Source organism: Dicentrarchus labrax, unplaced genomic scaffold (genome assembly GCF_905237075.1).
Source record: "Dicentrarchus labrax unplaced genomic scaffold, dlabrax2021, whole genome shotgun sequence".
NCBI lineage: Eukaryota > Metazoa > Chordata > Actinopteri > Moronidae > Dicentrarchus > Dicentrarchus labrax.
Window position 1 is genome coordinate 4,059,033 of NW_026136724.1, and position 27,621 is coordinate 4,086,653.

The 27,621-nt window shown below is 41.6% G+C and overlaps 1 protein-coding gene across 2 annotated transcripts in view; it reads right to left on the reverse strand.

Moving 5' to 3' along the window:
• Window positions 1-771: 771 nt before the first annotated feature.
• The window catches only part of chst11 (carbohydrate (chondroitin 4) sulfotransferase 11), a 91,510-nt gene continuing 64,660 nt past the window's right edge, over window positions 772-27,621 (reverse strand). For both annotated transcript variants that reach the window (XM_051392570.1, XM_051392569.1), the window contains exons 3-4: window positions 10,137-10,366; window positions 772-9,895 (exon numbers count right to left, since the gene is read on the reverse strand). In XM_051392570.1, the coding sequence (XP_051248530.1) occupies window positions 9,271-9,895; window positions 10,137-10,366 (855 nt within the window). In that variant the 3' untranslated portion in view covers window positions 772-9,270. The remainder of the gene's footprint in view (window positions 9,896-10,136; window positions 10,367-27,621) is intronic.

Here is a 27,621-nt window from a genome sequence, read left to right on the forward strand (position 1 = left end):
AACTGCCTATTTACTATATAAAGAACTATATTCATACTTATTGCAAACAATCCCACAATGCAATGTGGCACATATTATAAATGAAAAACCTACCGGTAATAACACTAAATGACGATGATTAATACGAGTTCTCAGTTTACTGCTCGTTATAGAGTAAACAAGTGAGTGTCTGTTATTTAGGGTGTAGTGAGTGACAGAATCATTTTGGACACAGCCTGTGTTTGCACCCAACACAATCCCCTGGCACTTTAATTTCAATCAGAAAATACATCAAGTGTGCAGATGCTTCATTTTATGATGAGACCCTGTCAGTTAGATCAGTTTATGAGGGTTAACCCCTATAAATAGCAGCCATTCAGAGGTCCCCCATAGGGAGCCACAGACAGGGTATTAACTGGTTGTATGAAAGCAGAGACAAAATATCCTTCAGCCAGGATGATAGCTGGCTGACAGGAAAGCCTGTGCATGAATCCAAGTTATAGCAATGGATTATAACTAAGAGGTGGAACTTAAAATGATTGTTGTCCCTCTGCTTGAACTTGTGCAAAAAGTTTTTTTTCTTACAGTATGTGTAACAATAGTAGTGCGCACTGGGGCTGGTTGGCACACTTTTCACACTCTGTCATGTTTCTCTGGCAGAATATTCTAAGTAAAGCAGTAAAGCAGTAAATTGTGTTTTGAAATCACTGTGTGGGTTTGTGCCAACCAGCCCCGTCACGGGTCACTCAGAGTTGGTTAGCACAATGTTAAAAAAATGAAGCAACAAATAGAGACAATTTGAACCTTTAATTCAAACAAGAACCACAAAACATGAACATTTAAAAGAATATCTGCCTATTTTTAACATTATTATTCAATTCCTCTGTAGGGTTGCCATTACTTTTAACCGTCTTTGACCCTTCAAATGAATAATTATTAACAACTGTCAATACATTGTTTTTAATCTTTCAGAAATAGTCTCTCAAAATACCCCAACAAAAATATATATTAACAGTTACAAGTTAATAAACAAGAAAACTATTAAACTGGTTTGAAAGAAAACATAGTGCCAGCCAACCCTGCTCACATTTGACCAAACTTTGTGATGAAATTATGTTAGCCAGCTACCATCACTCATCACAGACTTGTATCAAAATGTAGTTGATTTCTATGTCTATTAACTAGAATGAACACATTCCCATATGTCTAACATGGTGTTATAATACATTTACTCCACAGACCAATTTTTTAACATAGTAGATGAGCACAGACCAGAAAAATAGCTCGGTGCCAAACAACCCCGGCCTCCCCTAACTGTAAATTGTATTATAACCTCTTGAGTTTGATCACCGTTATCTTCCATTCCAACAGAAACACAAAGGCAAATATGGAAAGTGAGCTGAATTCATGGCTTTATTCTTGTTCTGTATGGAGTGTTCAAGTGCTGATGTACAGTTGGTATATGTTCTGTTACATAATTGACATCCACACATGAAATAAGCAGTGGGAGGCACTGGGAGTTTCAGTGTTATTTTATTGTGAAAACATCGGACAGATGAACCGCAGGTCGTTCTGCTGTCGGATCGACACCACTCTCAGTGTACAGTACACAGTCAATTATTCATGATTTCAGCGAGTGCGCCTGAAAATGAAAGGAGTAAGACAGAACAGTGAGTGGCTGTCCCGGGAGGAAATGAAAGATGCAGAGAGTTTAAGTGTGTTGCCATGGTGATAGTGAGGAAGGAGTATGGGTCGTTGTCTGAGAATAAATAAATAAATAAGTGGCGCCTGTTTGAATGAGAGTCTCGCCTTCCTCGAGGACACACACACACACACACACACACACACACACACCACCCACACACACTCATGCAGCTCTCATCCAGCCGCTCCACCTGTAGTTACAGCACATGAGGCACTCCGATACACACAACGGTGAAAAATGCTGCTGACATGGTATAAATTCAGTAACAGACACAGCTGATTTGGGACTCATTCCTCAAAAGGTCACACACACACATTACTGTACAGGTTACAGCACAACATCCACACCATCTGGCAAGACATGAAGCTGCTGGAAACACTCAGGAGATCAGAAGGTGTGTGTGACCCCTGCACACTGAAGGAGGACGAACAAGATGTCAGGGCAACACAGAGACATGTAAAACCTGGCAGGCCCACCGAGGCCACAGCCACGCTAATGTGGACAAATTTGACAAATGCAGGCAAAATGTGATAATAAGCCTTCCACCCACACTAATTTATCAAAGAAAATGAGTCAAATGTGTTCCACTGGGAACTTGCTCTGAAAACAACAAGGACTTTTCAAAAATGGCAGAGATCACATAAAGCAAGAGGATCATTTCAGACAGGCTCTAAACAAGCTGACATGTTATCTAAAGCACTTCACTCTGAGGTAAAACTAAAAGAGTAACACAACAAAAACAAACCAACAGTCAGGCTAGATAATCTAAACCCTCAGTTCACAAGGAACAGGTGTGCAGGTAGGTGGAATTTAAAACCCAGAGGTAGGCCTTTTCAATCGGACATTGTGTTCATGTTCGGCAGTTATTGTTGGGAAGCTGTGGTAGCTACTAGGAATAACTAACATTTTTCATGAAGAATGAAAAGATACTGTACGCATTGTTATTATTTTCCATGAATGTACCTAGGTAGATAGCTAGCTTTGTAGAAAGAACCCTGTTAACAAAGGTCTGCGTTTTGGAACCAAACTATGTAAATGAATCTCTGTAAACATATATCTGCACATGAATGCAGAATCTGGAGGCAAAGAAAGATTTTGTTCTGGTTTCCATTTGTAGTCCGTTTGTAGTCTGAATAGTAATGACCAATCACGTTTGAGCGGCCTTTGGTTGTATGCAGGTAAACAGTCCGTGTGAAGAGCAAAAGAGGCGGAATGCATTGGGTGAAATGCAATCTTAGAACACACTGGCTGTCGTCTGACAACAATTTAGTATTTATTAGCTTTTTTTAAAAATGTGTCATCATTCATATGCAGAAATCTCAAAACTCCAACTTCATTCTCACATTCTGATCGGATTGTAAACAATGACTGGTGCACAGAAGAGAAAGTCTGGGCCCAGATATGTGTTATCTGTATATCTGCTGGCTACGCTCAAGCCGAAACACGTGTCGTTGCCCCCAGAGGCTAAATTGACGGTAAATGATAGCCAATGGATTTCGAGATTGAACTTTGACCTACAGTGCTTGCCACAGTTGTGCATTGTTTCTGTACAATGAGGGATTATTAGTGACATTGCAGCCACACTTCCATATCTCAGCGGTTGGTAAAGTGTTATCTTTCATTGATGTCCAAATTTGGCAAATGAAAGCCAAGTTGTATTTATGATATATTTTAAGAAGGCTTCTTTAGGTGATTTCTACCACACCATTCTTTGTTATTTACAGAGCAAGTGCAAAGAAAGAGAGGGGGTGCCTGCAAGTCAGGAGAGCTTTAAAAATGGATCACATGACAATTACACTAAAACATTGCTGTGAAGATCCATTTTCACTAAAACAGAGAACATTCCCAAGAAAAAAAGGAGGTTCAAATGTATCCACATTGGTGTGAACATGACCTGAGAGCCTCAGGAGCTTTCCTCTGCTCTCTGCCTGTCTCGGTGCAGTCCCATGGGCCTCTGCAGGTGCTTCACTGTGTGATATTGCAGTGTGTGCATGGAGCAGTGTGTGTGCTGACTGCAGCGAGGGGGATTGTCATGTGAGAAGTGTATTTTAGGAGTGTGAATGGAGTTGTCTTCAAGTAAAAAACACACCCTTACAGGTGTTACTGAATGTGTTGCATTCGGTGTTCTTCAAATTAAAACTGATTGTGGTGCTTCCTGTGGCAAAGGGTGCTGATGGTTGTCTGCTCTCTCTGCTGTTGTGTGGTTGTTTAGAAGAGCAAGGGGAAGGGAGCTAAAAACAGCTTCTCCTATCAGAAATGTTAAAACTCAAGTGCAGCTAGAATAAAGGTTTGCACTGTAAAAAAAATAAAAAGAATTCCTCTTTTGTGCTGTAAAGTAATCCAGCAAATCCAACATCTGAACCCAAACATATAATGCAGTGTAGAAGCGGCTATAGGCAGACAGTCCTCAACCAAAGGAATGAATAGTCACTGTGTATGTGTGTGTGTGTGTGTGTGTGTGTGTGTGTGTGTGTGTGTCAGTATGGAGGAAGGCCTAGGTGACCACAGAGAGAAGGTGATCTGAATCTTTTTTTAGCGGCTCTGTGTTGCTGCAAATGAAAGGCACAGATAAACAAGATTGCCGCACAAACGTAGTGTGTGTGTGTGTGTGTGTGTGTGTGTGTGTGTGTGTGTGTGTGTGTGTGTGTGTGTGAGACAGGTAGAGTAATTGATCGATCAAGCATGAGAGCTCAAAAACAACAGCAGAATGAATGACATCATGTCTACACTGTATGAGAACATCCTGCACTGGGACTGTAGATATGTGAGAGAGGAACCCGGCAGAGAATGAGAGAGGCTTTGTCCCTCTGTGCTGATGACATATTTCCAAATATTGTATTTTTTTTAACCAAAAAGAAAACCCCCAAAACTATAGAAACCATTTTTGTTTATTTTTGTTTTAGAAGATTTATCTCATGCTCCTGTCTGTCTGTGAAATATGAAGCTACAGCTAGCAGCTGGTTAGCATAAAGACTACCACTAACAAACATGAGATAAACATTATCATTATCCTCATCACATAAAAACTTCAATTTAAAAATACTTTAGCTTCCTAAATATTCCCATCAGTCTCAGCTGTACTTTTATATATAGTGCCGATTAACAAATGCTAACAAAGCATGCTAACACAATTAACTAACATGAACATGTTAAAACATTTTACCTGCTACACATCAGCATTTTAGCATGGTCACTGTGAGCCTGTTAGCATGCTGACGTTAGCATAGCCCAAATCCCTGCTGTGTGTAAGTGTAACCTCGCCGAGCTGCTAGCATGGCTGTAGACTCTTAGTCAGAGCCAGGCTAGCTGCTCCAGTCTTTATGCTCAGCTAAGCTAACCATCTTCTGGTTGTGGCTCCATATGTAACAGATATGACAGTTGTATCAAAGAAGCGCATTTCCTAAATTGTCAAACTATCCCTTTAATTGGTAATGATATGTACCTGCTATGACTCTATGCTTTACTGGATATAAAATGTGTGTGCTAATCTGTGCGTAAATAACAAAATAAAGCGTAAGCACAAATCACATAATCCACTCCTCTTTGAGAGAAATCCTCCCTCAGATATGTTTAGAAGCCTTCCTGTGTTCTTTCAGCAGTACAGTAAATAAGTAATTCAGTCTGATAATAGACATCGTTCAAAAACAAAATAAATATATACCTGCTGGCTTGACTTGAATATGAACACACCTACAGTATGAGAACGCTGGGCAGTGAACAGGCCTGGATTTATGCAGACGGAGAAGTTAAGAATAGGGACAAAAGTATTCCAAATGCAGTTGTTTGTTTTTTTCTAAAGGCAGAAAATCTTCCAGGGCCTCTCGGTGCTCGCTTAAATCCCCGTAGGAACTTTTTTACCGACTCTGTTTGCTTAAGTAGGCTTCCCTTATTCTGCAGGGACGGTAGGGATCATTGACACTGACTTACTTCTGTTATTTTTTTATACAGGAGGCCACTCTTGGAGGTGGGAGCGGAGAAAGAGAGGCCTCTGTAATGGCTTGTTTTCAGGCTAAGAAGTCCTTTGTGTATCGTCCGTCTTCCATTCTGGGGGTTAAATGAGCAGTTTAAGCCGAGGCTCAGTGTGTTTAAGGGGAGAGGTGCTGCCCGCCTGTGCCTCTGCTTACAACTGCTGAGTAAGATGCTGCGTGGCATCAGCATCAGCAGGAGTGCTAATGTGCAAGCTGAGTGTGTGTGTATTTTTGTATGCCTTGTCCCAGGAGGAGGCCGTGCTGAGAATACAGCCATTGTTTCTTTAGGAGGACGACGGTCAGGGCTACAGGCCAGGCCAGTAGCTTTCCTCCTTTATTAGAGCCAGATGTGTGAGTGCGGGTAAAAAAAAACAAGGTTGTTCTCTCATTATAACCCACACACACAGGCACATGTCCACATGTGTACAGTAATAATACTTCAAAAGCTCCAGGAAGAGGTTTGCAGCTAAAAATGAAATATCTGTCTATTTATAATGTAAGATTTGGTCATCACACCTTTGTTATGCTGACATTTCACTCACCAGCTTCATTCTAAAGACATGGGGTCACCACTAGACACAACGTTATAGTGAAGTGGACCTGGATCTGATCCATTAAAAACATGCATTGCAAAACTGTATGTTTACAAAATGACTTTAAATGTGACACCCAAGTTATTAATTATTGCACTTCCAAAAACTGTTGTGTAAATAGATTTAAAAGGAAAGGAATAGTCCTGAGACTTAGACTTGAGGCTTTTAGTCTTTAGTATAACTCAAGTTACTTAAACACTGAATCCAGCATGTCCCATAGTGTAACCCAAAAGTGTCTTTAGGTAGTTGATATGCACCAAGTCAGCATCAGCTGACAAAATGAAGATCTTAAAACTAGATTCTGCCCCCTCTTTTACTTATTACATTTACACAATACTACATGTGTATATATCTGTCCTGTTTTTCCCTCGTTTTGTTTTTGTTACTTTTTTATGGAGTTGTTCCTTCTCCAAACTAAGGGTCTACAGATACATAGTTTCATACTGTGTGTTATACAGATTGTAAAACCCCTTGAGATATATTTGTGATATTGGGCCATATAAATAAACCTGACTTGACAGGGTCTCAAGGTAATAAACCAAGACCCACTTTAAGGCCCTTATCATCCAATCATCCACCCATTAGCTATACCTGTTTATTCTTTTTAGAGGTTTGCCAGGGCTGCAGTCCTAGCTGACACTGGGCGAGAGGCAGGGTACAGTTTATATTGTGCTTTAGTAATGCATATTTCCACATTCCCCAAACAAAGTTAAACTGATTTGTGGTACATCACCATAAATCAATTCCCAGTGAGCAGTGACCCTTGGGCTTTCAGGGACCACTAAGTTTCTGGGGCCCCATGGCAATTGCTGGCGTCTGTGCCAATAGGACTTAACACTAGATAACAGGGCCAAGTCAGGGCCTCAAGATTAAGGACCCACTTTAAGGCCCTCATCATGTCAGTTGATCCTGCACTTTAGTTGGTACAATTAATCAAATTAGCACAAACCTACTGCCTTGTCTTGCAGTATTGCAGCATCAGCAATTTCTCTACATTGAATCTGGTGAGTCAAATGTTATCATTATCAGCAGGAATGATGGACAAAACTACATGAATAAAACCTGAATTTTCCTTTAAAACTAGGGACTCAATCTAACAGACGTACTGAACAGCATGAACAAATGCATACCAAAAATCTGATTTCAGGTTTCTGCCAAGTGCAACAAAGAGATGCTGCCTTTCAGAAAAATGTCTCCTTCACTTTGAAGCCGGAGTGGTTTTGAATTTACAAAGGGGTGTAAAAGACAAAATGACTCTCTGTCTCCCTCTCTCCCTTCGGTATAATGCTAACACAACAGACTGTAATCCAATTCACAGCGTGATGGAGAGTGCAGTTATTAACCTTGACATTGCTTAACGTGGCTAACATTAATCACATTACAGTATGAGATATAGTCTCTGATGCTGTGACGTGGGCAGTAGATTGTTGATATGTACACTGAGAGTAGCAGCTAGTTCTTATGTTCTGCTTGGGAAGTGTTGGGTATGGGGGCAAAGATTTACACCGAACACAGAGTGTGGATCTCTGAGGCGCTCACAGCCATTTTGGCACCAAATGTTTGACAACAGGAAATGTAAACTAAGCCATAAATCTCTGATGATCTCAGACACAGAAGGACAAAGCCATGGGCTGAAATGTACCGTACACCCTTTAAAAATGAAAATGCTGTGATGCACTAATAATGTATTGGAGGCAAGAAGAAATCAACATGACAAAAAGAAACTCTTAACAACATTTTAACTTTAAGAAAAACTTCCTAAAATGTTCCGCAGCCCAGGAAAGAAATTAAATCTTTCTCTCTTTAATCAACAAAACAAATTAAATAAACCTTTTCTATTGCTGCTCGCAGCAATGCTTCATGAGACATTAAAAACAAAAATAAGCAAGAAGAAAAAAAGGATAATCTTAATTTACTGAAACACGTTTGGTCGTCAGAGTAGGAGCTTTGTGGGTGTGGCCCTGGGTGTGTCCACTGAGCCCCTAGGTTGGGCACGGTGGGGCACAGCAGGGCGGGGTTATGAGATCCAGTGCCTTTAACCCTTTCACAACCACAAAGGCTGTCTCTTTTCTTTCTCGCTCAGACTTTCTGTGCAGACTTCTGGTGCACCCACACACGTGGGAGCATCCTGTACCTTTCTAACCATGTCCTGTAGCTCAAAGTGTTAAGGATGCTTGGTGTTACAGGCAATGATTTATTAAGCACTTCCACACTTTACTGCTGCAACAGGAGTCTCTGTTTTCATGGGGTCCGCAGGTTGTAACACAAGAGGTCCCATCTGCTAACATCATAATGGTAGAGACCAGTGAAAACTTGTTTCATTACAACCTGTCGCTGAAGGCCATGTCACCACAGTTACAGTTGTAGAGGTCTTGAGAGTGAAGTCAGTATTCATCTATTACAGGGCGTCCTTGAGGCGGTGATGAGCCAGTTTCCCTCTGAAATGTATAAATCTAATGAGGGCAAGGGTGATGGGTGCTGGCACACCGTGCTGACAGCGCAGCGAAGGACATGAATTGTGTTTTACAATTTGACGGAGTTTCTCTATTGATCAGGGGTAGGGGAGATAAGCTTAGCTCCCACGATGCATTGGGGTCAGGGCACGTGCGAGGCCGCTGTTTGCTTTGTAGAATCTGAAGCAGCCTAATTCGTCAGCAGTTTGTTTGTGTATGTAGGGAACATCATCAGGAGAATCCCCTCTTCAAGTCTGTCCTCTGAGGATAAGTTCCCCTTTTAAAACACCTTGAAGACCTGCTTCACCTACACATTTTAGTCTTTGCATGCGTTTGGTTCATTTAGCCCACATTCTCATCCAATCAGCGCTCTCTGTATCACCCAGAGTTGACTGGACATCCACACACCTTTCTCTCTTTCAGCACCTGTTTATATGTCTATTTCAGACCCCACGCCTGCGTACGATGACAGTTTTTTAAATCAAGTTTGCTTCCAAAGAATTCCGCCTTTCACTCAATTTGCCTCTCCTTGAACAAGGCAGCCGTTCTCAGAGTCACAGCTCTGTCCTCCATTAGTCCAGCCGGAGGTAGCTGGGTGTGGAGTAGTTGAACATGAGGAAGTCCAACTTGTAAAGCTGGTAGAGTTGGAACTGCTGCTGAGTGCTGATATTGCTGAAGAACTGGGCTGTCATGGCGTCTGTGGTACGGGTGGACTTGGCATAGCTCGGGAAGCGCAAGGAATCGCCAACACCCACCAGCCGCAACACGTAGTTTGCGTCGTCTTCCAGCGTCTCGTACTTGCCAACCAGGTCATAGTGGATGTGACATGGGTGACAAAGCTGGTAGACAGTCTGCCAGTGCTCGTTGAGTGGGCCATCACGCTGCGTGGCCGGGTCCACCAGGTACTCTGCGAATTCTTTGAATTTGACGTCAGCACCGTTGAGCAGGGCGTCCTGCGTGGCGTTCTTGCGGTAACGCCGGATGATTCGGGTGCCAAAGCGCTTATGGAAGGACGAGTTGTACTTGAGGGTGAACTTGTTGCGGTATGCGGAGACCAGCCTCTCAAAGGGCTCGCGAACAAAGAGAAACTTGAGGTAGTTCTTGAGGCGGTGGTTGATCTCAGCAATACTGTACTGGTTCAAGGTCTTCAGGTTGGAAGGAATGTGGGCTTCATTGGAAGGGATTTCCATTGGGTCACTGTGGAAGAGAGGCAGAAGGACGTTGAGGAACAACAGCAAAACAAATCTGCATTCACAGTCTTCTACCATTACAAACCTTCAGTGTGATGAGGGCAGCATGTTGGAATACTGTATTACACGATACAATACATGCCCTGTATTTTTTCTTATTTGTCACAGAGCAATAAAAAGGGGAATGAATGGCCCCCAGTACTCTCTAAGCCCATTTACAATAACAGTCTGCCAAGCACAAGACTCACCTGTATTTGCCCCGGCCTGTGAGCACCATCATGACGCGTTTCCAGTTGGTACAGGCCACCTTGGGAACATAGCAGTAGATGAGCTCATGGTCCTCGTCCACCACAAGGTGTTTGAGGTCTCCGGGTGTCAGGACTCTGCGCTTACGGCTGGATGCACTGTAGACTCGACAGGCATCCACTACCTGATCCCTCCTGGCCTGGTGGAGGACGGCTGCTCCGGACAACTCGGGCTGGTCAGGGAAAGATGGAGAAGGAGGGAGTGGGGGAGAGAATGAGACTTGAAATTTAAACAAAAGGGTTTTCAGGAGGTAACTATCTGTAGATGAAAATCTAGCCTGTTTTTTTGCATATTAACACATTATTTTTACAGATCAGAGGTTTGTGAGAAAATTATTTCCTGTCTCTATAGTCTTTTGTTGTCTTTACACCTCTTGCCATATGTGTTACTGTATAATTTCTTGGCAGTATAAGGACAATCTTACTGTGCCAATAAAGCACTCTAAAATGAATGAAACTGAATCAAGGCAGAAAGAGGGATTGAAAGAGATGGAGAGAGATAGCAGACAGGCAGACAGACAGTTCGAGAGAGTTATTAATCTCAGCCTTTATTATCATACTCATCTCTTTATTGACTCTATCTTTTCCCCCTATCTGAGTCGCTCCACAGGCTATGATAGAGATTAGTCCACGGGTATAGAAGAAAATAATGATATTGGAGGATATTACAGATATTGAGTGTTCAATATGCACAGATCCAGTCAGCAATCATTCATCTGAGGCATATTTCATATTCACCATGACGCTTGTGATGAAGTGGACCATGGCGGGAGGGAAAGGAGGAGGCTGAGAAGGAATTAAAAGGTGGAGAAAAGCCTAGGGGGTTTTGCATCTGAAGGGTAGGAATGTTTCCCTGTGCCTCTTGATTATTTTTCCTCTGGGTCTGAATTCCCCTCCAGGGCAGTGCCCCGGTTTCCTCGTGGAATCTAAATTGATTGTACTGTGGCCTGCATCTTTACCGCTCCATCCCACTCACAAGTGTGGCCTTTCAGTGCTACACTGACCAGGGCTGAGAGGGAGGGAGAGCTGCTGACATTAAGTGCTGAAATAACTCCAAGTGCTATACACGAAGACAGCTGGTTTGTATGTACATATTTCTCTTTGAAGTCACTCCTCATGTCTCCAAGTGGGCAATTTATCATGTGCATGGCTTGCTACAAGAACATGGCAGGAAACCAATCTTTTACACCTTTTCATGTGATGACCGCATACAAAAACAGTAATGAAGAAGTCTCTAAGGAAACAGTCAAACACATGACCTTAAAATCAGAGCTTTTTCTAAATGACGTCTGTGAAAGTTATGTTTCACTATCTCAGTTAGCTCCATCGGATAGTCATGTGGGGATACAGGTCATAATATGATACGCTGTCTTTATTTCCTTGAAAAATCAATAGGAAGGAAGGGTTTTTCCCACTGTGAATTCACATTTTTAATAATATTTACCACAGAAACACACACTGTATGAGTCATGTATCAGTTGGTTAGGCAGTTCGTTTTTTTAATTTATAGTGAGTTTGGGTATTGCTATGGAGAGTATATTAAAAACACTACTTACCAGTATTCAGGAACAATGCACTGCATTGCTAAATTAATCCAACAGGCTGGATTGGTTTTACACAAATCTGGAGACTGTCATGTACAGTCTTGAAACTTGTGTGCACAATGTATGGATCGTGTTCCTACGAGGTAATAACTTGTGCACCCATATGGATCTTGCCCCCACCAGATGATGATTTGTGTACACAATATATGTTTCTTGTTCCCACAAGATTGCACCCGCAACTTAAAGGACCAGTGTGTAGGATTAGTGGCATCTAGTGGTGAAGTTGCAGATTGCAACCAACTGAAACTCCCTGCCTCAGTGTCTCAAGTGTCCAGGTAAAGCTATAGTGGCTGCGAAACTTGTGAAAAACACAAAAGGCCCTATCTAGATCTAGTTTGGTTTGTCCCATCTGGGCTACTGTAGAAACTTGGAGGTTCAACATGGCAGACTCAGTAGAAGAGGACCTGCTCCCTCTGTAGATAAAAACAGCTCATTCTAAGGTAACTAAAACCCAACAATTCTTATTTTCAGGGGATTAATGAAAACATACCTATGAATATTATATTCCATTTCTGCCAGTGGATCCACCTAAACATGATACATTGGAGCTTTAAAGGAACATTATGTTAGAATTGGTATTTACAATTTGGCACCCCTACAGTTTGGGATTGCAATTCACTTAAACACCTACACAAAAAAAACAACAACCAAAAAACCTACACTCCCCCGGTGTTCTGAGCGCCACTAAATGAGCAAACTAGCTGATGGAAGCTGAGTTACAGTTAGCGGTTAACCTACTTCAGCAACAACAAATAAAGCTTGCTGGCCATCAGGAAACTCCATAAATCACAGAAATTAGGCATTTGCTGAAGTTGGTGGTGTGTGACTTTGTGCCGTAAAGGGTTACTTATACACTTCTCCCGACCCGGCAACCAACGTTACACAGTGCAAGAACAGGCATTTCACGGCAAAAGAGGGGGAAATGACAAACACACTATTAAAAGTCAGTGTAGTTTGTGTAGTGTGAAGCTGTTATTTAAAGGGACAATGGTTGCATAATGGTGCTTTAATGTGTTGAAGATAACAGCTTGTTTGCACAACACCTGGATCTTGTTCACACAAGATTTGTGCCCAAAGGATAATATCTTAATTCCACATGACAATATCTTATGTGGACAATTAATATCCTGTCCTCAAAAGATAAAAAATACAAAAAGTTTTCGCCATTCTTAATGCGAAGAAAATGAAGTTCAACTTTACTTTAGAACTTTATCACTTTCTTTAATTCTTTGAAAGCATTGATGCAGATGCTGACTTCACACCTCCATGTTGTTACATCTGCTTTCACCTTTTAACACTCTTTCTATATCGCTTTTTTCAAACATCATTCGCCTTTTCACTTCATATCAAACAGTCCTTTAAAGCATTTTGAAGGATGTGTAAATTGACAAGGCATGATGGATTTTGAACATCTATGCTCGAGAAGAAGGCCTCATTTTGCCCCCCCTACTCCTCTCTTTGTGCTCTCCACTCCTCCCTATTCATGCGCTGACACATCAAAGCCCACTAAGGCGTAACAGCGCATAGCAAACAGCAGTTCTTTGTTGATGAAAATCTTTCCTTTTTTCTTCCGCTCAGAGACGTCAAGCCATGATTCACGCAAATGTAGCAGCGAGCGTGCGGCCCTCCATCCCAGACGAGGACAAACGCTGTAATTAACATGGGAAAAAGAGACAAGGGAGGGAATCTTGTCATCTCCTGCTCTGCCTCACTGTTCCTCTCCTTATCTCTCTCCTTTCCACAGGATTACTTTCTACCATTTTATCTCCTCTTCAAGCGGCTCAGTCAAGCCTCTTGTGCAATTTTCGATGAAAGGGTGAGGATGAGAGAGAGAAAGCGGAGGAGCAGATGAGAGCGGCGATATGTCGATATAGTCTGAGAGGAGGCCGAGATGGGGATCGCTGACCTCTGGCCATGTCAGGCCATTCCCATGGGAGAACAGATAGCATTACTTGCATATTTGCTTGCACATTACTCCTCTAATCCCCTGTGAACATGAACTACTGGGTCAGCATCGGATAAGAACTAGCTAAAGTCATAAAACCACAGCTGTAAAAGTAGTTAGCAGCTTCACATGATATGGTCAATTTAGTTTGATCTTTTCCGATTGGTCAAGGTCCCAGAATGGCCTCAAACCTTTGGCTCAGCAGTTTCCCTGTGCAGCTGCGCTATTTGATGAATTCCTTAGTGTTACAGCATACAGATACTATATTAATTTAAATGTGAAGGTGTGTGTATGAGATTTTGCACTATGGTAGCAACTGCATCCATTCTCTCTGGGAAACTTGTCCGTCCAAACAAGAGGGAGAACATTCTTATGCAAACATTATTACCTAATCATACCATAAGAGTCATTATCAACGCTGTAATGCAAAAAGAAGCTCTATTTCCTTATCTACTGTAGGAGTTCAAGACGAGTCCATTGTACTTCCACCACAACGTATTTTCTGGACGTTGCATTTGTTGTTAAAGAGACGGTGTTTCCATATTTCAAGTCTTAATTTCCCCACCACGGCCTTATTAGTCCCACTGAAAGTTGTTATGATTTTTAAAAATGATCTGAGAATAAGCGCGGGGTCTTGTAGACGCAATGCCGGTAATGAATAGCTTCTTCCTGATCTGCTCATGGTTGTAAAGAAAGAAAGATAGAGATTACAGAAGGAATGGTTAGTTTCTGGATCTCTCGGCAAATAATGACTGGTAAAACATGAAGTGGTTTTACTAACAGAACCCCATATTGTTTGTAGCCCTCTACAGTGGAATTTGGCCCTGTGAGACCACAATATAAAATCTGTTGAAATTATTCATAGACTAGGGCTCTAAGAGGGTGACTAGAAATCATACCGAGATATATCTTCAGAATGGTACATACACACTTTGAATTACCATACATATGGAAACAGCTTTCTGTTGATAATGTATTCCTCAGAACTTGAACTAAACTATGTTTTAAATGCTGTTGGGGGGGAAATGGCTCAGAGGCAGAGCGGGTCGTCCACCAATCGGAAGGCTGTTGGCTCGATCCCTGGCATCTCCCGCCACACGTCAAAGTATCCTTGAGCAAGATACTGAACCCTGAATTCCTCCCAATGCTGTTCATCGGTGTGTGAATGCGTTAGTTTCCATTTTATGGACTTTGTCATCACTGAGTGAATATGTGAATGTGGCATGTAGTGTAAAAGCACTTTCAGTGGTCGGAAGACTAGAAAGGCGCTATACAAGTACAGGACAATTTACCATTTACCAAATGAAATGCTAATATGTGGGGATTTGTTGCGCAGTCATTCTGCGATGCATCAGACCACTTTGTTTAGGAAAGATGCCTGAAACATCTTTTCAACAAAAAAAACCCAGCCTTCTATTGCAACTTAAACTCTGCAGCAGTCAATACGGCTATTTAGACACTTCCTCAATTAATTGTGCAGCCCTGTTTATTTTCTACCGTTGCTTCTCGAGTATTTACACTCTTCTGTCACTGGAAGATTTGAAAGTGTCTGCAAACAGGCCACGTATAAAAAAATCCCTGTCTAGGAGAATTGGTGAATGTATGCCCCTGTCTGCCAAAGTGAATAAGGTGAAAGCAAAGTGCTGCAGTAGAAATTCTCCTCATTTTATCCTGTAATGTTAAGAGGAACCCTTTTTTATCTGCTTACCTACTCGTCCATTTTGTCTCCTACAACCTGATCCACCTGCACACCTCGTCTTCTGTTTGTGCATCAGCTTCTCTCTCTTCTTGCTAGCTGTGAAGTCATCTAAACAAAGATCAATAGCTTTCATCAAAGCACCTCTCTTTCTCTCTCTCACATACACTCCAGCACACACACACACAGATACACACACCCCCACACACAAACACACACACACACACACACACACACACACACACACACACACACACACACACACACACACACACACACACACACACACACACTGAGCTCTAAAGGCAGTCTGTCTCTCTGACCCTCTCTGCTTACAGACTGGCATTCATAGAGCTGGCAGGAATAAAGCTACCAGTGTACCACAACTGTACCAAACACACACACACACACACACACACACACACACACACACACACACACACACACACACCTGATTTTCAAGTGCGTAATGCTCCACCTGAGTCTCTGTAAAAGGCAACAAGGCGAGGCCCTTCTATAAAACTTTGACAATGCTGACAGTTTATGAGGCAGATTCATCCTTTCCACTGAAGCTGACATCACATTAACTTTCCATAATGTCATTTATGAGAAGTCGGACCAGCAGAGGGGGACCGTGCGGGCCCTCGCTGTGACAGGCCAGCCGCTGACCACCTGCTCCCATTGCGACACGGAAATGACCAGAGGAAATGTTTCTTTACCTTTTATTTATCCGGGGAAAGGACTGAGAACACATGCTCCTTTTGCTGGAATGCCCTGCTTCATATTCATGCGGTTGCACACATTCATACCTGGAAAAAAGCTCAGGATGACCACAGACGTCTACTGAGCAGCTCTGAAGGGGGGTCTGCGGGTAAATGTATTCATCAAAGGAACCTCAATGGCAAATAAAGGAAACTGTAGGAAATAATGGGGTACAGATTAAATGTTGGGATGGAAAGTGTTGTTATTTTAATGCATAACCTGTCTAAGTCAGTGCTTTTTAAACTGCAGACCAAAGGGGTCATTGACTGTGTTGTAGGGGGTCCCCAGCAAAAGGAGGAATTGTATATTTCAACTTTTGTCACATTTTTCGAAGTTGGAACAACAAGGGAAGAAAAACAGCTGATGCTGATGTATTGTAATTCAAAGTGATCCTAGTTTGATCATTGATTGTCTGTGAAGACTTTACAATCTCCAAACCTAAAAATTAAACAAATTAAAGCTGCAAGCAGCTCACAGTCAGTTGTGTTGGGGTGTGCTGCGTTTGCGTCATGTGCTAGCATCACGTGTAGACCACACCCTGAAAATTTCACATAAATCAGATGCCACATAAGCCTTAATTCCTGTTTCCAGTAGGCGCTATGACTATGCCTGAATATTGGCATGTAGATGTGTTCAGGGCGATGTCTCTTATCAAACATGTGAAGTTTGGTGGAGATAAGGACGAAGTACACTGAATTTATGACAACTTCCTGTTTCCTTCCTTAAATTTGGCGCCAAGCAACCAACACACCGTTTGAAGCACAGTCACAAATAGCACAGGTTTTCATCGTGATGAAGATCACACACACACACACACACACACACACACACACACACACACACCATTTGAAGTCGATCCGATTAATTCCCCAGGAGGAGTTTGTTAAAATACCACAAAAAATGACCACTAAATTCAAAATGGCTGAATTCCTGTTGGGTTTGGGGTATGGGTCCAGGAGGCCTCTGTGGTTGTCTGGTCATGGTACATGTAGGCTACGTACTATTTTTCATACATATCAGTAAAACAGGACACAGGGGCTGCATTTAGGGGCCGCTTTCAAGCCATTTTGCCACAGCCATGTGTGAAATGCAAATCAGTAAATTTCCACCACTGTTGAATTTTGTTTCAGGAGTTTTTCAAGCAAATAAAAAAAACCCTTGCATTTCAAGCGGACTTCGTGGCACTTGTTGCTCGGGCCATAATTACTCAGAGGAGATTCCTTAAGAAAAATCCTCTCAAATTGTGGATCTGTGGTCTAATGTACATCTATTGTTGGGGTCTGTGAAATAAAAAGGTTTGGGAACCCCCACTCTAAGTTACTGCGTGACCCCACACTACATTCAAACTGAAGTACATTTGAATTTTAACACAACTGGGATTGAACCAGCAACCCTGTAGTCACAAACCAGCGTTTCTAACCTCTTGACATCCGCAAAACTTTTCAAAAAGCAGCAGAAAGAAAAGTTTAAAGAAATAAATGCTTAAACGATTCATGATTATTGTGCTGAAGCCTGTTATGTAAGTGCACTGTAGGGAGCTGTTGAATGGACACAGTGTGTATGCCCGGGGCTAAAAGCACTGGGCTTCCCTGCGGGGGCCAACGGGGCCAAACAAACACGCAAAAACACAGAGACATACACACGATATTTGCTGCAGAGTCACTGTTTAACTCTTAATCAATTCTCATTAGCAATTAATGCTAATAATAATAATGTACTTGCAAACTCCAGATATTTCCCCTTCAGCAAAAGTCAGATATAAGTGAATCAGTGTTGCCGACCAAACTTATGAGGTAGTGCAGATTTTATTTTACTCAAAGCTCTTCAGGGATGGTTGTCTGTAAAAGCTGCAGTACCCTGAGGCCTCACCTCGCCTAAAGCTGCTGTTAACAGACCATCGTAAGAATTTCACTAGCAGTGGTTTTAATGGAAGGTTTTTAGTGGCCCATGATGGTCTAACTGAGGCTTTTCTAACAGTCTTTCCTAAGAAGAACTACACGGGTAGAGTCTAACTAAGCAGTGAAATCAATTCCAGAATCTAAGGGGCACTTTAGTATTGCACTTCCATAAAGTTAGAGGACTCACAGGAGGCAGATAAAAAAAAAAGAATGTTCAAAATGAAAGCTGAGGCCCAGATATTCTCATTTTTAGTGTTCATTTTATGTATAGCTGCAATGAAACTAGGAAGGTCCAGAGGTTCCAGAGGACAGCTCAGCGCAGCAACCCAGGAGCTGATATGGAGTCAACACAGTCCAACAGAACGTGTTTTAGCTCTGTAAAAAAGTCAATATCAGTTTAAGTGAAGGCTATATTTAGAATATTTTCACTGCTTTACCTTGCCGTCAGACAGCCCTTTCTGGAGAACTGAAGCCATTATGTGCACCAGACTTACAGTCACAGGAGTTGCTGGTCCATGGATTCCTCGATCGGTTAGTTTGTTTGTGTTATTGTGTGAACATGTAGACCATCAACTCCTGTGTTCTGCCAGGGAAAGTTACTATTTTTGTCAAAGGAGTTTGGTGGTTTTGGAGAGAGCAGTATAAGTCCTTAGGTTCAAGTTGGAAAGAGCTGTCTGAAGGCAAGGTAAAGCGATGAAAATACTCTCTATACTCTAATATAGCGTACACTTAAACTGATATGGATTTTTTTAGGTGGCTAAAATAAAATGTTCTGCTGCCTCCTTCCACAACAGCATATAGCATCTGTGTTGCTGCTTACTGAAGATGACCATGGATAAGTACCTCATACAACCCCACTTCAAAAATCTGAACTATCCCTTTAAAGACCATATGGTTCAATAGTTTAGTGTAATTTAGCCCGTTAAGGACAAACCGTTTAAGTTTATATCCGGACACTTTGAAAATCTATTTGCAGAATGGCATGACCTTTAGTTTAAATATTGTTATCATTGTGTAATAATGTAGTTCTGAAAAGGGACTGCTTTGAACACTCATCAGATTTTCCAATAAAGTAGCCTCTGAATGGATTGCTTTTCAGTAGCCAAATACCACCTCTCTGATTCTGGTGTGTCCTTGAATGCCCCGCCTGCCTGTTAAAGCTTTTTAAAAACCATCCCTCTCACACCTGCATAACCACGAGATGCACCAGAATGCAGCTTTGATTAAAAGAAAGTGGCAGCACGCCAGCTGCCTGCAGAAGCCTAACTGTGTACACATAAACACATACCACATGAACATGTAAACACAGAATAGGCTGAGGTCAGTGAACTCTGCTGTGGTCACTTCAGGGTAAATCTCCAGGATATCCGACACCTGGGTAAGCCGGACTCTCCCTGTCCCACGGTAACATTAAACCTGTCACCGGAGCTCAGAGACATGTCTGCTTCAGGGGACAGTTAGCCCGCCTGTAAGCGCAGCACAAAAACCTGCGATAAACGTTCACTCTGCCTTTTCTTTCATGCTGAAGCCATTACGCTCAAACGGTGCAGTGAAAAGCAGGACAGCAGAAGCACTCCCTAATGCTGCCGCTGCACGCTGCACTGTAGAGATACGTGTTTACTATATGTGTGACATGTGTGTACCTGTGCTGCTGTACATCTGAAGGCCCCATAATTTGGGCATTTGTATGCATGTGCAACTACTTGTGTAGAGACCAGTGTGTCTCTGTGTGTGTGTGTATGTGTGTGTCAGTATATCTCAAAGAGAAAAGTGGGGGTATAATTATAGCACCACAGACAAGATAATGACAAACTGCTCTGACTTTCCCTCAGAGCCATCAAAGTTTCTCCCTCCTCTCATGAGCACTTTGCCCTTTTTCTCTCTACACGGTGTGTTTAACCCCCGAGGGGGCAAAAATCAGACGAGATAAAGAATTGAAAGGGAGGTGATGGGAGAAAAAAAAAAGTGAAATGGAGGATTGTTTTTTTACTTGTCACACGCAGCTGTACTGTCAGTTTTTAAACTGGAATGTGGGAAGTTCACAGATTGGTTCCTTCATATGGCTGCAAGAAAGAATTTGTTTGGATTTTGAAGGCTTCATTACCCAGAAGTCATGTACTGTGATGTCAGTTAATTTCAAAACCTGAGGTTGCTAATGAGTTGTTTTTCTGTTGCTCGACACAAAACATAACTTAAGATGGATTTATAAAAGTATAGCTCAGAGGGCCCTAGACCAGCTGGGATCAAAAGGTCTCCTCAAGTAGGATCGGGCAATTGAATGACTATATCAGCTGCCAGTGATTGTGTTTTTGGGCGATTTCTGTCATTTTATTTTGCTAATTTAATGGTCTGCCCCCCCGGAAAATGATAGTCAGTGTATTTTTACATCTAACTGCGGTGAATAAAGGGTTTATTTCGACTAGTTTGACAACAGGGAATACAGTTATAATGTGGTTTGCAGAAGATTCAGACAAGACTCTAACTCTGAGATAGATGGGGAGACAGCAGGGACAGCCTGGCAGAGGAGAGGACAGACATGAAGCGGGTATTGGAGCGAGGGAGGTCAGGCTTCAGAGAGGCAGCGACAATGCATACAGCCAGAATATTCTCACATCTAACTCTGTTAGACAGTTAGACAGAAGAGTTGGTGATTGTTGGAACAGTGTTAAGGCTAATAAAGAGGATTTGGTCAGTTTTATATTGAATGAAGTGAGTTTTAAGATCACTTAACAAGCTCTCAGTTCGGTATAAGAGAGAAACCTGAATTCAGAAGGTATACGGTTGTATTTTTCTGTTTAATGAGGAAAATAGATGTTTTTCTTGCCCTTTCTTGACATTCTTGAGTTTATTTGTTGAAATAATGAAAATAACATTATTATTTGACATATATGGAAACTCTTGTACATATGCCACAGTAACAAACACTAAGAATTAATAAAAAAGCCAACAAGATTAAAATGAAGTTCCATACACGACTGCTATTTCTTTCCATGTCTTATTTTCTCAGGATGAGCAGTGCAAAACCTGCAGTCTAACAGCAAAGCACAAATGTATTTAAGTGGAGCCGGCACTGGATGTGTGCAGGCATGTGTATCCTTGCATGTGATATTATTTTGTCATCTTACAAAATATGCTGTTACAAAAATGCTAAGAAATGAAATAGACAGTAAATAGCTCATGAATTAACCAAACATTTGAACATTTTTAACTTTTATTTTGTTATGACATTGTCTTGATTGTATAGTTACTGTTGGGATTTCCATTATTTCCAATTTAAGTTTCACTGCATTTTGTAATTACTCTGAGGGATGCAGTTGCTTAATGAATTTCTTCATTTTCTCCTTTTCTTCTTAAGCCAAAAGCACTTTCTCAGCTGTCAGCGTCACAGGAGAACTGTGTTTGCTGTAAACTACGATGAACAGTTGCTTTCGCAGCAGGAAAAAAGTGTGGACCGGAAAACCAGTGGAAAATAAATCTAAACCAAATTTAGATTCATATTAAAGTCTGGGTGAGAGTTGGTGACAAAAATAATGAGCCTTATGCCTTCCTTAGAGAGAGAGACAGGGGATGACATGCAACAAGGGCCCCAGCTGGATTTGAACTGTGTATATTGTGTCCCATAATGTGATAATTTGATGATATCGAGGAAAAAAAGCTTGTAATGTCAAGATCCTGACACAATTTCCCTTTGATCATGACAGAATTTTTTTTTTACTCATACTGCCTCTTCTCTCTATACAGTTTATCTTCTCAGGGAACAAAACAGGGCGCTCATCTCCTCTAAATCCCTTTGTCTCTCTCTTTTCACCACCTTTCTTCAGCCCTGTTCATATGCAGCCTCCAGAGATGGACAGACACAAAAAGAGAAAAGCCTCCTCCTCTAAATCCCTTTGTCTTTAAATCCAGAATGACTTATCCAGCTTCCCCCCCCACACACACACACACACACACAGCTCAAACCCGCACCCACAGCGTATAGCTGCGCTCTGGTCTGATGGTTTTACAGCAGAGCAACACTCAGACAGCTGCTTTGGCTTCTTTGCTGTGGGTGAAAGGTGCGACGTGTCTTTCAAGTCCGTGCCAGTCTCTGCCGCTCTGTTCCTGCATAATCTGGCCCAGGGTGCCAATTCCAGGGAGGGCGAGAGGGGAAGTGTGAGAAAACACACACACACACACACACACACACACACACACACACACACACACACACACACACACACACACACACACACACACACACACTCAACTAAAGTGAAGGGATTGTGGGGTTAGCAGGATATCTGCAGCTGGTGAAACAATCCAGACAGGTATTATCTAGTGGCACAGACACATGCAGACACTTTTCCTCCCTTCACTGAATACATTCATTTTCAAACAGTAGAATTACCTCTCTTCACAACATGATGAATATTCACAGCATGTTTCAAAACTATTTCCAACAATAACTGCTGGTATCACCAAATTGCGTATGAATCATCTGCCAGTGTCTGAAGTCATTTTGCATGTTATCACAATGCATTTTTGTATTTCAGTTTCTACTGACTTACATTCTGCAGACAGCATGCATTTTATGCACAAATGTCTTCGGAACTTTGACCTAGGAGACTGCTGTTGGTGTCCTGTGTGTATCCAAAAGGTTTTTTTTTTTATTTAATTTACGTGACATATGTAACATAACTTAAAAGGTCCAGTGTGTAGGATTTAGTGGCATCTAGTGGTGTAAATGAAGATTGCAACTCCTGTGCTTCACCCTCCCCTTCCAAGCATGAAGGTGAAACCTACAGAGTGTGCAAAATGTGCAAAAAATGCATGCAGTGTAAGAAAAACTGCCCTATCTAGAGCCAGTGTTTGGTTTGTCCCTTTTGGGATACTATAGAAACACGGGCAAAGGCAAACAAAGGTTACCCATGCCGTCTGTAGATATAAAAGGCTCCTTCTAAGTTACTTGAAAACTGAAAATCAACCCGATTCTTATTTTCAGATAATTATACACTAATGAAAACATAGTTATGGTTTCCAGTGTTTTCCTAATCCTAAACTAGTTTTGATGCCCAAACCTATAACCAAACTGCAAGTCACCTTTACCATGATGACTAAGGTAACCTGACTTTGTCCTTTTTCTACATGTCCAAAAGTAAAAAATATCTAACTGCGTTAAATAACACATGTAAAGTTTAAAATGTATAGATATACACAAGGAATGTCCTTAAAAGTGATTTATTAATTTCCTAGAAATTTAAAAATTAAAAAATTATTTGAAAACTTCTTTTTTTCCTTCTACCCTTCTGTCCTCATGATAATGAGCTCTGGGTAATGGCTGAAATAATGGGAACATAGGTGCAAGTAGCCAAAATGTCTATTGTTTGCAAGGAACATTCTGAAGGAGCTCCAAGTCGCATGGGACCAGAATGCCTCCCAGAAGCCTCCCTGTGGAGCTATTCTGGGCATGTCTGAATGATCCTGGGATAGAATGTTGGAGAGATCCCATCTGCTTTGGCAACCCTTGAGGAAGAGTTGGAGGAGGTGGCTGGAGAGAAGGATGTGTGGGCTGCCTTGCTTAGCCTGCTGCCAAGGCAACCCAAACCCAGATAAGCAGTGTAAAGATGATGCCATTCTGATTGAGGACCTTTCTTGCTCAAGTCCTCCAAAATAAATGACAAAACAGGTAATTTGCCATTGCCAAAATAAACCCCTGTAAGAGATTTCCTGGAGCCGCTTTCAGCAGGACAACATTGTTTGTCAGTGCTTTTAAAAACCTGAACAATCTCAACGCAATCATCCTCAACAAATGAAGTCACCCAGTTATCATGGTAGCTGTTCCTTTGAGCACTTTAGAGTAAATACTAGTATGTGAGGGTCTGCATGACTTAAATTTTGAGTGTGTACGTTTTGGCTCTGTGCAGACATCCGGGTACCTTTACCGTTTACGCAACAACAACTACTTGATTAAGGTTAAGAAAAACTGGTGTCCATGGTTACAAACAAAACAAAACCAATATTGACTGTTGGTTGGACATGGGACACGGACTATGGTTTCTGGTCTCACAGTCAAATGCTTTGTATGCGCCACCCCCACCACCATTCCCTACAATGTTTTGTGGCCCTATAACAACATCACACTACATACATAATACAATACAACCGTCATACATTTGCATGATTAGAAAGAAGTTGCATGTCGGGAAAATGTAAGCGTATGTATTGTGTGCTGTCATTTTTCTGATGAGCACTGTTGTTCAACAAAACACTGGAAAAAAATTATTTTTATTGGTTTTTCTCCATTGTTGTCTCATCCCTCGTTTCTCTATGTTGAGGGTGGGGTTTGTCTAGTTTTTAAACTTCAATCTCCCATAATTTAAATCTAACCCTTACTGAAACCTTAAACCTTAAAATACAGACCATCAAAGGCTTTTACTGTGGAGGAGTTTCCTTGGCTCTCTATCCTTTCTTGAGCCTATAAAACATAGATACATAACAACAGACACACACAGACTATGAACACATGACTTCCATTACAATAACACTCCATTAGTGCTCATGTTAGCTTTGAGTCATCCGTCCCTGTGTCAGACTGTGGGACAGTGCTCATCCTTTTCACCAGCCTCAGTTCTGATCTCTGAATCAGCATTTAACTGTGAGACAGACTCTGGCTCGGGAATAATGGTGTCTACATGCCTCCGTGAGCCAGCCTGTGATTACTGGTAGGAAGAAAAAAACATTTCCATGAGGAGGAAAGATTATTACTGTTTAAGGAAACTTGTTTCCTTCCCTTTATTTAGATAATAACTGACCATTTGTGTGGCCACATCAAATCATCCCCTCTGGATGTTTATTGCATTTGGCAAATCAACTCATTTGGAATTGAATTCTGATTAATGAAACCAGTGTAGGCCGCAAGGACGCAGAGTCCAGTTTTACTGTAATGTAGTGCAAACACACCACGGCTACAAATAGCACAGAAGGGGATCTCTGTGAGCTCTTGGAAGTCTCAAAGACACCGCCTCGCTACCTGCCTACTGCACTTTTAAGCCCTTGGCAAGTGAGACGTTAAGCCTTGAATTGAGGACTTTGACTCCAACCGAGGACTTTTTTTCCCCTCCAGATATTTTCAGTGTGAGGTCTGTATTTGTAAGGAAATCACAGAACATGTATTAATAGATTGTAAAACATTCTAAACAAAGAAAACTGCTTGATTTGGGTATTTACAATAAGCAGCTGGGAAAAATTGAATATCAGTTGATTTTTAACCTGCAATTAAAACATTAAAAAAATGTAGGTGGAGCTAGAGGACTCTGCTTATTTTCCCTTTGCCAACAAAGGGGTTGCAAATTAGACAACCTTTCATATTGGTCATATCTGGATAAAGCTAACTTTTAAAGGCTAATATATAGTTGGATGTAGGCGAGTGACCTATGCTGATCTCAGCATTTATATTTGTGTGTGTCTGCAAACAACAAGATGCTAGTTGGCGGTGGGGCTTCTATGCCACTGAAACTGAAAATCTCTCCTCAATAATCTGTGTTGTGTTTTCCTCGTTTCCCTTTCCCCCTGCCGCCTTTGAAACGAAATCTGGCTACAGCGTAGATTCAATGCAGAAGTACAAACTGGCCACAAGTACAAGGAATTCGTTTTTTGTTATATGTACTGTTAATCTTACTATTTCCAAGGGGATAATGTGTTGATGAATGGAATATTCTATTATATATTTGACCTTGTTGAGTTGTATGCACTGTACAGCAAGAAGGTCCTGGGTTTAAATCAACCGGCTGACTGAGGCTTTTTCTACATGAAGTTTACATGTTTTCCCTTTGCCTGTGTGCATTCCTCCCACAACCTAAGGTGAATTGGAAACTCTAAATTTCCCATAGGTGCACTGTGACTTTGAAAGATTGATTGACTGGTGACTTGTCCAGGGTATACCTCTTACCCAATGAGAGCTAGGATAGGCTCCAGCCTCCCCATCACCTTGCACAGGTTAAGTGATAATAGATCATGGATGTATGGAGAGATGAAAGCTGAGCAGTTTTTCATTCATTGAGTAGTTAAAATGTTTGTGTTCATATGATTTAGCACACACCAACATCAGGTTGGGAGTGGAGACAGGGCAAAGGTGAGGGCCATAGCTGTAGCGCTGGTTGCTTTATACAGGAAGTGAGCCCAGGTTTTGGTCTCTGTAAACACACGATTGTACCAAATCTGGCAGCTTTACTATGATGTCAGGACATTGGGACCTCCTGGTGAAAAAATAGTTCTTCCCCTAAAACCACATATTGTTGTTTTAACATTTGTGGCATCTACTTCATGTTTTCATCATTTTACAAGAGTGTCAAACAACAGGCCGTTTCCCCGAATATTCTACGGGTTCCTTTAACCCAGTACTTCTCAAATAGTGGGGCGCGCCCAGGGGCCTGACAGGCAGGGGTGACTGACGGAGGAGGAGAGATGGAGAAGTTTCTGACAGGAGTAAAAAGAAAAACGGAGGAGGCGTCAGAGGCAAGAACGGCAAGTGACGGTAACCGGCATAAACTTCATGAGAGCAGGAAATACGATGGAGCCTACACAGCCTTTGGGTTTACCGTGAATACGGTCGGAAATGACAGCACGAAACCAAACAAATTAAGATGGCACCTGGAGACCTTCAGTCAATAAGCCACTGGACTTTTTTCTTCGAAAGCTCGATGAGTATCGCCAACAGGCCGGTCATTTTGTGAGCGCGGCATCATTAGCAGCATTGGACATGGTCACAGTCATAGGTAAGAAAAGTGTTGAGACACTGAATGCTGTCTCTCTTTCCATTGACACAATCGGGAGACGTATATTTGACATTTCAGACGACCTCCAAGAACAACTCACAGAACATCTAACAGACAAACGTTAAATTTAAGTAATATTGTTGCAAATTTTGCACAAAAAAAACCAAATGTTAAAAAGTCATATACCTTTTTGAAAAGGATTAAGCTGATGAAGCTGACAAGTGACCAATATTTACAGTTAAAAATGTTTTGAATGTTACTGTGTTAAGTCTATAAAAATGCACATCCCAGTGAATCATTTGTTCTTTTTTCTCTGTTTTGAGAATCACACAGACTGAGCAGTCTTAAATGTTACAAATTGAGTTAATAAACTGAACTTGGAAATTGTTTTTAGTTGTTGCAGATGTTATCTCAGCTCATTTTATTAATCTATTTTGATAATCAGGTGATTGTATGCAGAATGCTGGTGTCAGCAACTCATACAGTGGTTTGTACAAATAAATATTATCAGGTTCTCAATATTATTCCAATTCAGGGGGGCGTGAAAAAATTTCTGTCCCCTAGGGGGGGCATGACAGAAAATAATTGAGAACCATTGCTTTAACCCAAGTCTGAAACCTAAAGTAAACTAGTGAAGAAGTGAAAATGTCCTCACCAGAATATGCCAAAAATGTCCTCATTCTGAAAGTCTACAATTCAAACTGCTTCTCACAAGGACAGAGCTTCACACACACACAAACACACACTCACAGAAACAGCTCTGTCTTGAC